The sequence below is a fragment of the Caenorhabditis elegans genome, chromosome I (genome assembly GCF_000002985.6).
Source record: "Caenorhabditis elegans chromosome I".
NCBI lineage: Eukaryota > Metazoa > Nematoda > Chromadorea > Rhabditida > Rhabditidae > Caenorhabditis > Caenorhabditis elegans.
This window is the reverse complement of record NC_003279.8, coordinates 14,128,449-14,145,265: the sequence shown is the minus strand read 5'-3', so window position 1 is coordinate 14,145,265 and position 16,817 is coordinate 14,128,449. Positions and strand designations below refer to the sequence as shown.

The following is a 16,817-nucleotide window of genomic DNA, read 5'->3' as shown; positions in this document are numbered from 1 at the left end:
CTAGTCCGGGTTCCAAAAACACTACCCCCAGGCATTTTCCCTCCGCTGCTCATCTATATTTCATCCGTTTTAATCCCAATTTTATGGGGGTTGCATAATAATGCTCACCACAAAAAGATTACGTAATACCTGCAACAAGACACTTAACACTCTGGAGAGGACTAATCCTCTACTAGGATACATTGAAGTGGCCTAGCCCTGTTTAGGGGGGGGGGGGTCTAGATTCAATACAGATCCTTATAAGAAACCTCAGTTTATTGGTGTATGCTTTATACTTCTGATAGTGAGCTTTAATGTCAGAAGATCTATAAATTTTGTAGTTTGTAGTTTATTCAAACACGGTAAAATTTATTAGGAAGCTGTTTAAAGGAACATTCCCTCCCCTTTCCCTTGCCTTTTTAGTCCCAGCCACCAAAAATTGGTGATTGTTTGTTGTTTCCTCTGTCCCCCGGAATACTCGAATTGCCTGAAGAAATGGGACGTTTGACACACAATTGGTTTCTTTCTTCTTCCTTTCTTTTTTTTATTTTACTCTTCTCTTGTTTGTTTGTGGAGCTTTTCTTTTTCTGGAGCCGTTTGCTTTTTTGTAAAGAGCTCCTTTCCGATGACTCTGGACTGAAATACTTATTATAGATTCCTGAACTTATATATGTATTTATCAAGATTCTCACTAATTAAGTCCTAAGGGAGGCTATATTTTGAAAATGTGTGCACATAACTTCATTATTTACCTTCAAACATTAGCATTACTATAGATAAGCTGGTAAAATAAAATTGAAATTTCAAACTAAACCAGGCAAAGTACCTCTAAAAAAATAGAATTTTCTAAGAAATTTGAGCGAAAGTTTAAGTTTTCGGGAGAAAAAAAGCTTCATTTTCTGGCTTTTGAGCAAATTTTCAGCGTTTTTTCTACCTTAAAATTAATCAAAATAGGCTAATTTATAGCTAGTTTAGCAGACTTCAAGAGATTTTTTTAGCGAATCCGCTGAGTTACTTGATGCACCATGAGCTTTCACTTGAATTTTCAGAATTTTTTTGTGGTTTTGAATGTCTTTTCCTAAATTCCGAGAATTTGTCGATGCACCATATGTGGGTCATTTCGGCTTGATCTACGTAGATCTACAAAAAATGGGGGAGAAATAGGGCAGACTTCTCAACTGATTTCGCATGATTAAGAACAAAAAGAAATGCTAACATCACATTTTTTTGGGCGAAAAATTCCCGCATTTTTTGTAGATCAAACCGTGATTTTCAGCCTTTTTTTTTGGTCGATGCACCATGATTTTGTGAAGATTTTTGGGCAAGTTTCAGGGCTTTTTCTTGATTTTTCGATAAATTATTCTGAAATTCACCGTGTTAATCAATGCACCATAAGCTTTAAATTTTCAGATAATTTAGTAGATTTTTTTCGATGCACCATAAGCTTTTTTCCGGGGTCTTTGAATTATTTCATAGTTTGGAACGTTTTTTTCCCGCAAATTCTTAAAATTTATTGATGCACCATGTGTTTTATTCTAGATTTATTGCATTTTTTGTATATTTAAAGCCTTCTTCTATACATTTTTCAAACCTGTCGATGCACCATGAGCGTTCTTCTCGATTTTTAAAAAATTTTTCGTATAATAGTTTTGGAGGTTTTTTTCCCGCAAATTCCCCCAATTTATCGATGCACCATGAGCTTTTGGCCGGGGTTTTTGCAATTTTTCGTAGTTTTGAAAGTTTTTCCTCAAATTCCTAGAATTTGTCGATGCACCATGAGTGTTCTGTATTTCTCTGTGGTTTTGGTTTTAAACAGATTTTCAGACCATTTTTCAAATTATTATCGAAAAAATACGATCGCACAATTTTCTCATAATTTATTTTTGATCTACCTTGTTGATTAGGCTCCTCCCCTACCTTCTACAAGACAGCCACAACAAATTAACAACGGAAACAAGATTGGGGGCGGAGTCAAGTTCAACAGAGGTAGATCAAAAATAAATTATGAGAAATTTGTGCGATCGTATTTTTTCGATAATATACTCTTTTTCCTATCACCCTGAGCTCCCTCACCAAATCAGACTCTTCCCCTCTTCCTTCCCCCATCCTTTTCCTCCCTGCGTCTCTGAGAACGGATGGGCGGTTCTTTTGTCTCCATGCCCCTCCCATTTCTTGTCATTCCTCACCCCCCGTACCTCCTCCCTGGGCAATGAATTTAATATGTTTGTTTGGGAACGCGTGTATCATTTAGAGGCCCCCTATTGTTATTTGTCGTTTGTCATAATATTTTATTAGATTTTGGGGCGAATTTTTCCGGGTTCTACGGTCATTTTGTACAATTTTGGGTTTTCGTGGGGTTTTTTTTCTGAATTTTTGGCGGTTCCACTGGATCAGTCGATGCACCATGTGCTTTTTTCTGGATTTTCTGATTTTTTTTGTAGTTTTGAAGCCTTTTTCTGAAAAGCCTTTTTCTTTTTCTCAATGCACCATAACTTCTTTTTTTTTGAATTTTCGTAGTTTTAAAGGTTTTTTTTTGTAGATTTCCTTAATTTTTCGATGCATCATGAGCTTTTTTCTGAGTTTTTCTTAGTTTTGAAGGTTTTTTTCGTAGATTTTCAAAATTGATCGATGCACCGTGAGCATTGCCCTGAGTTTCTAACATATTTTTGTAAGGTTTTTGAGCATTTTTTGGTATTTTTTGTGTTATTTTTTAATTTAAAAAACGGAAAAAGATGTTAGAAACTTAGAGAACAACAGGGAAAGCTTAAAAATCACGAAAAATTCGAGAAAACTCGAGAAAAAATCATGGTGCATCGATAAATTTGTTAGTCGATGCACCATGTGCTTTTTTCCTTTTTTACATAGTTTTTATCGGATTTCTCAGCAGTTTTGAGCTTTTTGCTGTACTTTTCCTCATTTTTCTTCAATTTTTAACTCAAAAACTGCATTTTTACCCCCTAAAAAGCTACATTTATCTTCTTCTCCCCCTTCGCCAGTTCATAAAATATGCAAATTGGGCTCGTTAACTCTTTTAACTTCTTTTTTTCTTTTTTTTTTTTGCACATTTTTACTCTTACAGCACATGATTCTACTGCTGCTCCTATTCATATTGGGCTCCGTGAGCCCGGACGAGCTAATTTCGACTCGATGTCAGGCTCAATGCCTTCACTTGATGGATCAGAGGCTACAAGTGAGTTTTTGGAAATTGTTGGCTAATTTATGGGAAAAATTGAGCAAAAATCGATGCACCATGTCACAATCTAGGAAAGAGTCCTTATATCCATAACCACTTGGCTCTAGTACCTGTGACCTAGGCATATTGTCATTGTTTCATGCTCTCCAAATACCGACACACACACACATAGCGGCTCCTTTTCTCGGTTTTCAAGTGGATACCCCCCCCCCCCCCCCCGCCTAAATATACGACGACATGTAGAAGAACAAACATGTCAATCAAGGGCGAATTCCGGTGGTAGGAGATGTTGATAAGGGTAGACCTCCCCCAAAGAAAGTTTTGGGAGATTTACAAGCAAGATACTGTACAGTGTAATTTATGGGTGTACAAATAGAATTGATTTGGCGAATTTTCGGGATTTGGCGGGAAATTCGGATTTTTTTTTCTGGGGGAGTTTGAAGGGGATTTCAGCTTTTGGGAGCAATTTTCTGAGTATATAATTTGTCAGAAAATTCAAATTTCCCGCCAAAAAAATTACTCTGAAATTTTGAATTTCTCGCTTGAAAATATAGTTTCTTAGAAAATTCGAATCTACCGCTAAAAATTTGTTTTCTGAGGAAATGTTGAATTTCCTGCCAAAACAGTTCTTCTCAGAAATTTTGAATTTCCCGCCAAATTTTTTTTCACAGAAAATTTAAATTTCCCGCCAAAACTATTTTCTTTGAAATTTTGAATTTCCCGCCAAATTTGATTTTCCTCAGAAAATTTGAACTTTTGGCCGAACATGTAGCTTCTCAGAAAAATTGAATTTCCCGCCAAAAAATTGGTTTTTCTCAAAAAATTGAAATTCCCGCCAAAATTAGATTTTCAATGAAAATTTGAAATTCCCGCCAAACATTTTTTTAAAAAAATTTGAAAATCAAGCCAAAAATATGTTTTTTGACAAATTTGAATCTCCGCCAAAACTTTTTTCACATTTTCTACAGTAATACAGTTGCTGGCGGGAAATTCAAATTTGTAAATCATCTATTTTTGCTTTTTCCAGCCAAGACCATTCAAAAACCTAGCCCGCCAACTTATACGAGTCCATCGATACACCTTACGCAATTTTAGTACATTAAGCGGTACCTCTTTGTATATGAAAACATTAAAAGTGACTTGCGTAACGTGCTATCAAGATGGAGGTATTGGGTATTCAAAAAAGAAACATTGTTTCTTCTAGATAAAATCTAATGGAGGGGGGTGGGGGTAATAGCAGGGACCACTTCCTGCCAGCTGATGGGGGGATGGATACCTGACCTCCTCCCCTACAGGTGTCACATATACTACTCATTGTTGTTTCTAGATGTTGTAAACGATAAAAGTAAAGAGCAGCTGCGCGGGGGGGAATTGGGCTCTAAAACTAAATTAATGTGTTGTTTTTGTTGACTCTTACTAAGGGGGGATAGGGTGAGGGGTAGGGGGGAAGAGTCATAAAACTTGGTAGCTGGACCCACTTAATAACCCCTAGGAGGTCTCTCGGAATGTTATGAATAGACCCCTCTTCCGGTGTGAACTCTTCCCTATTGTCATATTCACACATTGTCCACACACACACACACACACAAACTTTTGTTCGAATAAGGAGGTCCGAGGTCGGCCAAGTGCACTCAAGAGTGCATTGATTTGGCCTTGGGAGGGAATTTTGGAGTTTTTGGGACAAATTTCCGGAAATTTGGGGGGTTTTTAGAAAAATTTCGCATCAGTTTTAGCCAAAATTCGACGAGTTTTATCTGTTTTATCATGGTGCAACCGGCCATAAAGGGCTCCTCAGTACTTCTATACAGTGTAACGAGTTTAGGACTGTTTTAGCAGTTTTAGAGTGAATTTTCACCGATTTTGAAAATGTTTAGGCTAACTTTTACCTATTTTGTCCAAATTTTGAGCTTTTAGGGGATTTTGATGATGGATTTTGAGGGAAATCGCAGGCTTTTTTGTGACATTTTGCACCATTTTTGGTCAAAACTCGGCAAGGGTTAACATGGTGCAACCGACTGTTCAGGGTGTCTAAGTGATTCTACACAGATTTTAGTGATTTTTTTGAAAATTTAATGTTTTTAGAGCAATTTCTCCGTGTTTTCAGCTAATTTGTTGGGCTAATTTACACATATTTTATCCAAATTTTGAGATTTTTCTAGATTTTTTGGGTGATCTGAACAGATTTTGACAGTGTTTGGGTAGGTTCGAGCTACTTTAAGCTGATTTTTCTGATTGATTTTTGATAGCTGATTTCGGTTAATTCCACATGCTTTAAGCTAATTTTCTCCGCTTTTGAGAGCCTTCAGGCTGTTTTTCTCCCAATTTTCAGAATTTTGAACCATTTTTCGACCTTGTCCATGACTTTTTATGAGGTGTGAAAAATTTCAAGAGTTTTCAAGCTAGATTTTCTGTTCCTTTTCTGCAAATTTTGATAATTTTAGACCAATTTAAAGCATTTTTAAGATACTTCAGTTCCAAAAATTCTTTAAAAATTCCTAAAAATCAGGTGACATCAGTTTCAATTTAAGCATAATTTAGCCCAGTGGGAACCAATTTTTTACTTTAGCCAATTTTTACCGTACCCCACCGTATCAGTTTCAAGACCACCGTACCGCGCGCAATTTACAACCTACTCGCTTCTCTTACTGACAACCGCTGTTCATGATTTACTGCGCGCATCAGGGCCAAGAAATTGTCACGCATCACAAACTCGACGGCAATTAGTTTTATGGAGAGACCCCTCCGCGTCTTCATTCGGATTTAGATTCCAATCTCTTTCTCAACACTACTACTACTACTTTTCATTTTGAAATCTCTTGAAAAGGAATGTGGTGGGGTAATAATTATAATAATGAATATATATTCATATAGAAGGTTCGGATTAAGGCAAAGATATTGGAAAAGGGGGAAGCTCTGCTGGTGTGAGGTCAGGTATATGTTAGTTTGGCGGCTCCTTTCCTCTTTTTTGCTCTAACGAACATCATCAATCAGTGACAATGACACGCGCTGTCGGAGGTCAAAAAGAGAGTGACTTTACTACTATGCTTTGCTAACGAAAAAAGTTAGTTAGTAGTTTGTGGGGGGACCTTCTCAATAATTAGGGGTTTGGTGGAGAGAAGAAAAGACATGAAAAAGAAGAGAAAAAAGTACGAATTGAAGGTCCTGGGGAGCAGAAATCTAGTGACTTTGGGGGTCTAGGGAGTCTAGGTTGGCCCTAGTTTGGTTAGGGTCAAAGCTGGACGGTCGGCTTGAAATGGGTGTTCTAAAAATCTAGATTGGCCTCTAAGCTTGTAGGAGACCAGGGAGGCTTTGCAAAAAAAACCATGAGCTTGATAGAGGTCTACTGAAGGCCTAAATTAGCTTAGACCATTTGGTTGAAGAAATACGTGCTCCCTGAGATCATGGATCCTGAGATCACTAGGACTCGGCATGGTAAGGCTTTTTTGGCTGGTGCACCTTAGGGTCTTCTAAGAGCCTATATCGGTTTAGACCCTATGCGCGGAGGAGTTCAGGCTGTGAAGGGTCCTAAACTCACAGCAGTATCCATACATAGCAAGGCTCTTAAATATGAGGTATCTTTTCACTCTGACATCTAAGTTCCCATAGGTATGGTACCTAGTTGATTTGCCAATTTTTCCTTTTTAAAATGTTACCCCTCGCCCTCTTGTCACCCTGTCACAATTTGTCATTCACCTGTTACCACTCCTCGTGTTCCCATTTGGTTATTGTAACCTTTCTTGCTAGATCATTATCGTAAGCACCCTTCTAGTTCATCAATCTTACCCTCCCCGGCGCCACGAAGGTTTGGCGCCAAGAGGGGGGGGGGGGGTCATAAATGAATTGACTCGGATACTATGTGGATTTAGTGTAAATTTAACGGAATCTGGCGGGGATGGATAAATGTTTTATAGACGATGGGAAATTAAAAATTTCCCTAATAAATTGGCCAGCGGAACATATGTGAGGATACGGGCAGGGGGGATGAGTTCTAGGTCTAGTTTTGCCAGGGGGCATCAGGGGGACCAGGAAGTATCAGGGGGACCAGGGGGGGGGGGGGGTATCAGGGGGACCCGGGGGTATCAGGGGGACTAGGGGGTATCAGGGAGACTAGGGGGTATCAGGGAGACTAGGGGGCATCAGGGAGGCTAGGGGGTATCAGGGGGGACCGGGGGTATCAGGGGGACCAGGGGGTATCAGGGGGACAAGAGAGGAGAGGGGGAGGGGGATGCCAGGGTTTTGCAAAGAGGGGTACCTTGTCAAGGGGGGGGGGGTGGGGTGGGGTACCAGTATCTTTTAAACGTTTTGTACCACATTCTGAAAGCACCGGTAAAGTGCAATACATGGCATTTTTACCGGAAGACCACAAAAAAGGCGGTAAAGTTCTAAACGTTTCTAAAACAATACGTGCCTATTAGAAAAAGAGGTGCTCTTCGCCTAATTACAGGTTAATTTGCACTCGGTTCAAGTGTTTTTTGTGTTATTGTTGGGGTAAAAGGAACAATGGACCGCCCGAATTATAACAAACCACCGTCCGAATTGTCATAAATTGTCCCAGACCCTGCCTCCATCTAACGCAATCTGCTGCTTATCGCCACCCCCCGTCACGTAACAAATCATTAGAAGCGCTTTGATCTGTGCTGGCGTAACCCACTTGAGATACAATATGCTAATGTGCTCACGGTGGCTCATTCCAAATTCATATTGAGCACCAAATCAGAGAGGTGGTGTCGATTCTCTCACGATTTGTTCCCAAAAGGAACGGGAAAAGTTCATGAAAAATTCAGGCGGGTATTGTTTTGAGGACTCGCGCAGCTGCTGGATGGATGGATGGATTTTTGGATTAGGTGGGGGGTCCTCTGGATAATAGGAAGTTTTGGTTTTTCTTGGAACACCGTGAAAACCACCGCAAAATCGACTAAATTTGTACAAAACTGCGATTATGAGAGGCCAAAGTCGTGAAAATTTACCGGACAAAAAGTGATGTCAATTTACATTCCAACCGATTTCCAGACTTCAAATGTTCCTTAACATGATCCAAAGTGCCCTAATTTCTATAGATATTCATTAAAAATTGCGATTTTTTGAGCTTAAAGTCGCAAAATCTTACACATCTAAATGAGCAAAAAGTGATGCCAATTTACATTGCAGAGTACTTTTGCTTATTTTGCAGATTTTGGGGTTCCCAATTTTCCCTGAAAACCCTCATCCATTCTCCTTACTCCAACTCCAACAACCGAACAAAAAACGGCGGGTATTAGATTCATGAGAACCGATGCATCAACGTCTCTCATGGTGCCAGATGGGTAACACGACACGAAGACGGTTTATGGCCGGCGGGGTTGGGGGTAAAAAGAAAAAACATTTGAGATTTCGACTTTTCGACAGATATTTGATACTTTAGAGGGGGTCTGTTTTACTTTTTTCAGGGGAAAATTTGGGTTTCTGTAGTGGGAATTTACCATGTTAGCGGAAATTTAAAGTTGTAAAGTTTGGACATTTTAAGGTAAAAATTTCGCTTTTGGAAAATTGGCAATTTAAAACAAAAAATTTGACGTTTTAGGGCCCAAATCAACGGTTTTGGAGTGAAAAATTGGCTTTCTTGGGTAGAAATTGACCATTTTGAGTAAAAATTTAGCCTATTAGGGTCAAAATCAACAGTTAAAGTTTTGGAGTAACAATTTAGCTTTCCTGAGTAAAAATTGGCAGTTTAAAACAGAAAATTTGACGTTTTAGGGCCCAAATCAACGGTTTTGGAGTGAAAAATTGGCTTTCTTGGGTAGAAATTGGTCGTTTTGAGGTTTTGAGTGAAAATTTACCCGCACGGGGTCAAAATTAATAGTTTAAAGTAAAAATTTCGCTTTCCGGAGTGAAAATTGACCTTTTGAAGTAAAAATTTTGATATTTTGACGTCAAAACTAACTTTTTAATGTCAAAATAGACTTTTTCATGGGGGAAGTCATGAGGTAAAAATCGACTCCCTCAGCATTAAATTGACATTTTCGAAGTCCAAACAGTCTAACACTACAAATTTGCCTTTCTGAAGTGAAAATTCACTTTTTGGGCTTAAAATCTGCCTTTTTGGACTCCAAATTCACTTCCCAAAGCCTCCAGGTCAACACCACCAACATACCATTACGGCTTAAGCCTCTATATGCATTAGTACCGCACCATTTGCCTTACTGTCTTCTTCTCAGACTTTTGTAGTAGAACCAACGGTAGTAGGGGGGGACAATAATCCGGATAGCACACAGTAGAAGAAGATGATGATGAACGGAAGATGGACGGAAGGTGCGCGAAAACAAATGTTCACGCCTGAATTAGCACACCACCACCTTCCTGTTCTTCTTCACTATATACATAAAAGTTATGACTTTTGGAATTTCAGGGGATATGTGGGATATGGTGTACAGTGGAAATACACGTGGTGCCAGGCTTGATCTACAAAAAATGCGGGAATTTTTTGCACAAAAAATGTGACGTCAGCACGTTCTAAACCATGCAAAATCAGTTGAGAACTCTGCGTCTCTTCTCCCTCATTTTTTTTGTAGATCTACGTAGATCAAACCGAAAGTCCAAATTTTCTACGGACTGAGAACCTTGCATTGCCTCAAATTTGAGCAGAACCTGAAAACACTGGAAAATCTACAAAAAATTGAATTTTCTGTCTGTTGGTCAGTTGGTTAGCGGCTACAAAAACTACAAACTACATTTTGTAACACTAAACTTTCTTGAAGTTAAGCCTAAGACTCTGATCCCAAGGCCCTTAACCTAAGCCCAAGCCTCAGCCTAAGCTTAATCCCAAGCCTAAGCCCAAGCCTAAGCCTAAGCCTAAAGTTTTAATCCCAAGGCCCTAGGCATAAGGCCCCAAGCTTTGGCCTAAGCCTACGCCTAAGACTAAGCCTAAACCTCAGTTTTTCACATTTGTGCACCAACTTCTAGGCCTAAAATAACTTGGAAAATGCGATTTTTAGGCCAAAAACTTTGCAAAATCTGAAAAACTCTCTCAAAATTCAATTTTCCAGAACAACATGGAACTCCGCAAGACTCTCAAACATCACATCATCCAACTTTGCAAAGAGGACGCTACCTGCTCAGCGGTAAGTTGTGTGCATTTTTGCTTTTACGGTGTTTTGACCAAATAGGCTAGAGACTACAATTCTATCAGTACCAACACGCCATATGACCTCATCCTTGACCCATTCTCAAGAACATGATGAAGTGCTGGGGATGTACTTGATACATTGTTTCATGACATTGCAAACACGTCTGCTCTTAGGCCTTGAGCTCAAGCTCTAGAGCTCCCAAAAAACCCCGGTTCTGAAGTGATTTATGGGGTACCGGAGCTCCCATTTCTGGCGCCCGCCCTACCAAATTTCCGGCATCCATATGGCCACGGCGGCGGCACATGGCAACAACTTCAAGAATCTCGTAACACCGCCGCTCAAAAAAGCCATAAAGCATTGGTTAATGACACATGACACCAGATGTGTCTCTCTCTCTTTGCTTAGCCAGCCCAGCGCATGGCGATAATTACCGTAATCGTTAAAATTCTTCGGTGATGTGTTGTCGTAAAATTTGGCGGTGTCTCTTGTGAGACGGAAACCGGTAAAAGTTAAGAGGAAAGAGTAGGGTTTTTAGACGTAAAATTAGTTAGAAATGTAAAAACAAAGCTGTAGATTCGGCTAAAATTGAGCATTTACGACAAGTTTGAAGACTTTAGGAGCAATTTTCGGCGTTGAATTTCGCTGATACTGGTTTTGACTCATTTTGGGAGTTTTTCTCGTGTTTTGTGACTAAAATTGGCAGAAATTAAGAACAAAATCTACCTAAGTTCTGCAGTATTTTGTAAAAAAAAACAAGAATTTTGAATTCGGTAATTTTTGAACTTTTATACGTATTTTTCGATCAAATTCATTAAGAAATTGAAAATTTTACCTAAATTTAAAACTAACTAAATTTAACATTTTTCGGCGTCGAATTTTGCTGATGCTAATTTTTTACTCAGTTTTGAACCTTTTCTCGTGTTATTTAGACTAAAATTAACGGTAATTGAAAATATTCTTCGTAAATTTAGCTCTGACTGTCTGAAAAATTAAAAAAAATTGCGATTTGCGGCATATTTTGAGCAGTTGAAATTTTTAAGAGCAATTTTCGGCGTCGAATTTTACTGAAACTGGTTTTTACTCAGTTTTGAACACTTTTCCGCAGTTTTTTTTTTAACTAAATTTGTCGGAAATTGCAAATTTCACGCAAATTTATCTATGCCTGTCTGAAAAATCAAAAAAAAAATTGGATGTTTGGCAAAATTACAACAAAGGTCACAAGATTTTAAGAGCATTTTTCGGCGTAAAAAGTGAACCTTCTTCAAAGGTTATGGAGCTTAAATTCCAAAGTTTTTTCACCAAAACTCAAATTTCTAGAGTTCTGCTCATTATAAAAATGCTAATTTCAATTCAAAATGCTCCCAGAAGCCCAAGAAATCCCAAAATCACGGGTAGTGGGTGCTCGATCATAATTATACCCCTACTTGACAAAACATTTATGCGCGTGCTTGTGTGAAGAGTTGGAAATGAATCAAATTAGGTGTATAGTTGTGTGGGGAAATAAGAAGAAGATAATGATGATGATGGAATGAGCACAAGTAAATGAGCAAGTGTCACACATCAACAAGAAGCTGGAGAGCTGAGGGGGGTCATGGTTCCGGGGCTTGGCTTTAAAGCTTATATCTCGGTTGTCTTTGATTTTATCAGAAAGTTGTTAACTGACAAAATATTTGTTATATGTTTCTCTATACTATCCCAATTTAAAATTTTCTTATTATTTTATTTTCAACCGAGATATGACCCGCTAAAGCTAAACATTGGACATGGTGCATCAATCCGGTTTAGAAGCTCGTAGCTCAGTTATCTTTGGTTTTATCAAAAAACGGTTAACTGACAAAATATTTGCTCTAATGTGTTCTATATTTCTGTAGTTAAGCATTTTTTGATTTCTTCAAAACTAACCGAGATATGACCGTTCAAAGTGAAAATCTCTAGTTCAAAATTAATTTTTTTTTATTTCAGTGCTCTGCCCCATGCCGTGAACAATTCGACGATATCAAAGCCTGCAAAAAGTCCTGCGTAGCCTCGGATGATCGGGAGACTTGTGAGGATTCTTGTCACTACCTACAGAGGATCTACCAGGAGAAGCCAGGCGCCTGCCCATCAGTCAGCAATCAATCGAACTATGTAAGTTTTGAAATCTAGAGCCCTCCGAGCTTCTAGATACTCGGCTCGAATTCCCAGGTTAATATTCCATATTCGAACACCCTTTTAGAGCTCATCCGCTTAGTACGCAACTCAAATACCTTCAAGTATTTTCGCGGGTACTTCAAAAAGGTGCCGGGGCAAATACAAGTACAGGTGGGATTAGCGGATAAACCTATATTCTTTAAGAGTAACAGGTGTTTGATCACCTGTTGCGTTTTAGTAGGGACTATAGGTACTTAGAAGGATATGAGACTGAAAATCTGGGAATTTTCGACCCGGAATTTGGGAAATAGGGTGCTAAGGAACTAGAGATTTTGGTCTAAAAGCCGGGATTTTTTTTTTCAAAATTTGGAGATTAGAGCTGTTCAAAACTGGATAGAAATACGTTTAAATTCTGAAATTTTGGCAAATAACTATTTTTTATTTATTTTTCTAGAAAATGGACACTATTGTAGGAAAAAATTGGCTGGTAGTTCCACCGGAATCTGAATTTAAGCTAGGCAAATTGGGTTACTCAAATCCCGTAACTTTTACTATGTTTTGAGAGCATTTTTCGTAGTCAAATTCACTTTTGCATCTTTCAAAATGTAAAAGTTTGCCGAATTAGGCCATTTTGGCTTGGCCACGACTGGGGGTTGATTTATGCCGCGTCACGGCTCGATTCTAATTTATTTGCCCGTGCATCTGGTGTCAGCCTGTCCCATTACGGTTTGATCTACAAAAATGCGGGAATGTTTTGCCGGAAAAAAAGGGCCGTCAGCACGTTTTTAACCATCTTCTCCCGCATTTTTTGTAGATCTACGTAGATCAAGCCGAAATTAGATACTCTGGCACCACGTGTCCGGCAAATTCGGAAAATTTGCCGAACCAACAAATTCAGGATTCAAAATTTTCGACTCCCCATCTCTAACCCCATTTTCTTTTGCAGGAATGCTCAGCCCTGTGCCAAATGGACGGAGAATGCCCGGAAACTCAGAAATGCTGTTCATCAGGCTGCTCCCGTCAGTGCCTAAAACCCCGATCCTCTGACATCAAGCTTCTCCCGATCCCACGAAATATCAGTGTCCAGGAGAGAAAACGAAAGCGAAGCATCATCATCCGATGGGCCACTGGAAGACTCTCCAAGGCCCAGCAAAACGAGAATGCTAACCTGTTCCTTGTTCAATGGCGTTGGGGACTTCACGCCGACGAGTCAGCGATGACTGAATGGCAGACGGTGACAGTTCGCAACAAGCCGTACGCGATCCTGAAGCACCTTCTCTCGCCTGGAAGGTTCTACGAGTTTAGGACGGCTGCAGTGTCTCAGGAGGGAAGCCTAGGGTTTAGTAGTCCGTCGAAGCCGTTTAAGATCTCAAAGGAAGCTAAGGCACCACCACCGCCCAAGGATCTTTCGCTGGGGGCTTCTAAGGTGGTGGCTAGTGGACTGTGGAATCAGATGGTGCATTGGAACCCGCCACCAAGTGATTTGCCGATAAAGAACTATCAGGTAAGGGGCCATATAAAATCTGAAATTTTTGCGTAAAGTAATTGTGTAAAAAACTACAGAAATTTCAAGTTTTCCGCGTCGAACTCCGCTTTTCAGTCAATTTTAACCTTTTTTTTCGCTTTTTGGCCGAGCCTACTTAGATTTGGGAAATTTCACTAAAAATTTGAAATTTGAAAATTTTCTGACTTTCTTTCTAGTGTATTTTTGGACCGTTTTCCGTATTCGCGCTCCATTGGACACTGCATTTTTTGCACGCATTTAATTTTCACACACTTTTTGTAGAATTACATGTAAAATGATCAGTTTCGCATTTGCGCTTTTCAAGCCAACTTTCCAATATTTCAAGGTAATTTTCGGTTGAAATTCGCAAGATTATAGCAGTTTTCGATGATTTTGCGGTTTTTGAAGCGAAAAATTCTAATTTTTTTTAGATTTTCAGTTGACCAACCGATAATTCCTCCAATTTTCCAGATCTCCTGGGCTTCCTCCACCAAATCGGAAGCCGACGCGTTCGAGGAGCAAATGCGCAAAAAATCCACCCTTGAATTCGCGGCCCACGAAAAGCGAAGCCTCCAGTCCGACGATGACGAGGAGTTCATCGGGATCCAGGAACGTGACCGGCAGTCTGTAGTAGTCCCAAGCCACGCGACAAGCTCGGAGATTACGGGCCTGTTTCCGAATTCTGTGTATCTAGTGGAGATCCATGCGTCTGTGGATTCTAGTGATGGGGAGCTGCACGGCGAGAAGGGTGTGGTTTTTATCAGGACTGCGGATTCCTTGTCAGCTGTACCAGAGGACCGAGAGCCCTATACTGGCCCAAAGGCCCGAATTGCTCATGGAAGTGAGGAGCTGAAGATTGAAGCTTCTTTGAAGGATCTTAAGACGTCAAGCCATGCCCCCAACAGGCCCAACAGCCCCCAACCAGCCCACCTAGAAATCCAGACCCCATTCTTCGACACCGAACTTCAAACCCAGCTAAACTGGCTCAACGCAGCCCACTGCACCCCTGCCAAGCGTCAGTTCAGTGTGAAGGTCCGGAAGACCCTCTGCCGGGAGTACCAGCCGAACCATCACTCGGACACCCGGTGGCATGACCTCCGAGTCACAGACTGCTCGGCGCTCCTTAAAGGCCTAAGCTTTGACTGTGACTATAAAGTCGAGGTGACTGACACCCTAACCGGAGACTTTGTAGTGGATGGGGTGTTTTCTACGGATACATGCGATCAGACGTCTTCCCTGACACCGATTGACTGTTCCAGTGTGACTACGCCGATTCAGTGCCAGGTGACAAGTGAATCTAGTGCACACTGTCATTGGACCCGCCATCATGATGCTATGCAGACGGTGATTGGGTATCGAATTTTGTTGAGTTCCCCGATCAATCATGATACCAATACTACGATCAATCAGCCACAGCTCAGGGAGGTTCGCTATGAGAATTTGGCGCCAGGATATGTGTATACTGTTGAGGTGAGCGGGTTTTCTTAGTTTTCAATATTTTTTTCCGTGATTCTAACACCAAAATTATTAAAAATTGAGAATTTTAAGAGAATTTTATATTAGTCGTGCAAAAAACCCATAAAAATTTAAGAATTTTGGCAAATTTTAAGGGTTTGAATTTTGAGAGCAATTTTCGGCGTCGATTTTTTTTGGGTGCGGTTTTAGACCATTTTACTTGATTTTTACACCACAATCATCAGAAGTTCGGAATTTTCAGAAAATTTTACACTATTTTTGCAAAAAGAACAAAAAAACACTACAAGAATTTCAAAGTTTTTGGAGCATTCATTTTTAAGTGTCAAATTCTTTTTTTATGTGCTTTACAGTCAATTTTCGACACTTTTTCGTGACTGTTACACAAAAACTCACAGAAAAACAGAATTTTTGAAGAATTTTACAATATCTGTGCAAAAAATCGAAAAATTCTGCAAATTTCCGGCAAACTAAAATGTTTTGAACTCTATAGAGCATTTTTCGTCGTCGAATTCTTATGTGGCTGGTTTCTAGTCAATTTTCGACCTTTTTCCGTGATTTCAACACCAAAATTATTAGAAATTCTGAATGTTAAGAGAATTTTACAATATTTGTGCAAAAAACTCAAAATTTTTTGAATTTCCGGCAAATTACAAGGGTTTGAAAGTTTTGAGAGCATTTTGCGGCGTCAAATTCCATTTTCGGTCAACGTTCATAGTTTTCCCACGATTTTTCAGCTAAATTCCTTAGAATTGTGCAATTTGTACAAAAATACCAAAACTTGCTCAAATAAATTTCACAAAAAATTTTTTTTTTTTGATAATTTTGAAAAAAAAATTCCAAAATTTTTTTCCGAAAAATTATCGATTTTATTGACTTTTTCAGGTTCAAAGTATTACAAATAAAGGATTGGGACGTACGGTTAGCACTCAATTTGTGACACATCCGGATTTGGATTCAAATGCGATACAGAGATTCCCCGGAGGAGAAATTATCGAGCTGCCACTGGAATCTTCCGGAAAATTATCGATTTTCTCGATTTTCTCGTCGTTTTTCTTGGTTCTCTTATTGAGGTTATTATAATTGCTCGATTTTATGTGCTCTTTGTTAATTTCCGGCAAAATATTTTTCTTATTATACATTCGTGGCCCCACGAACGTGTAATAAGCCGACTAGTAGTTTGATAGACTCATTTTTCATGTGATTTCGGGTTTTTTGAGCAAAACGGGTTTTAATTTTACTTGTGTGAACTTTTTTTGTAATTATTGTAAGATAAATAAATTTTTGAACAAAAATTGTTTGGAATTTTTTAATTTTTCAGAAATGTTTTTTTTCAGAAACTGGGCCATTTTTCAACAAAAAAAAATATATTTCTGATTTAACTTTCATATTTTCACGAAAAAATAGATTGTTACACGAAAAAATAGATTGTTAC

At 39.2% G+C, this 16,817-nt stretch overlaps 1 protein-coding gene across 1 annotated transcript; it reads left to right on the top strand.

The window, feature by feature from the left end:
* Positions 1-3,058: 3,058 nt before the first annotated feature.
* kal-1 (WAP-type 'four-disulfide core) lies at positions 3,059-16,675 on the top strand. Its single transcript, NM_061067.9, has 6 exons — positions 3,059-3,169; positions 10,195-10,269; positions 12,238-12,402; positions 13,352-13,909; positions 14,381-15,379; positions 16,268-16,675. Exons 1-6 carry the CDS (start codon positions 3,062-3,064, stop codon positions 16,463-16,465), a joined length of 2,103 nt encoding a protein of 700 aa, NP_493468.2. The 5' UTR covers positions 3,059-3,061; the 3' UTR covers positions 16,466-16,675.
* The last annotated feature ends 142 nt before the right edge of the window (positions 16,676-16,817 follow it).

Coding starts and splice junctions, on each gene's coding strand:
- kal-1 (NM_061067.9), top strand. CDS start 3,062: ATGATTCTACTGCTGCTCCTATTCATATTGGGCTCCGTGAGCCCGGAC. Junction 10,270..12,237: donor AGGACGCTACCTGCTCAGCG/GTAAGTTGTGTG, acceptor TTTTTATTTCAG/TGCTCTGCCCCATGCCGTGA. Junction 13,910..14,380: donor TGCCGATAAAGAACTATCAG/GTAAGGGGCCAT, acceptor CCAATTTTCCAG/ATCTCCTGGGCTTCCTCCAC.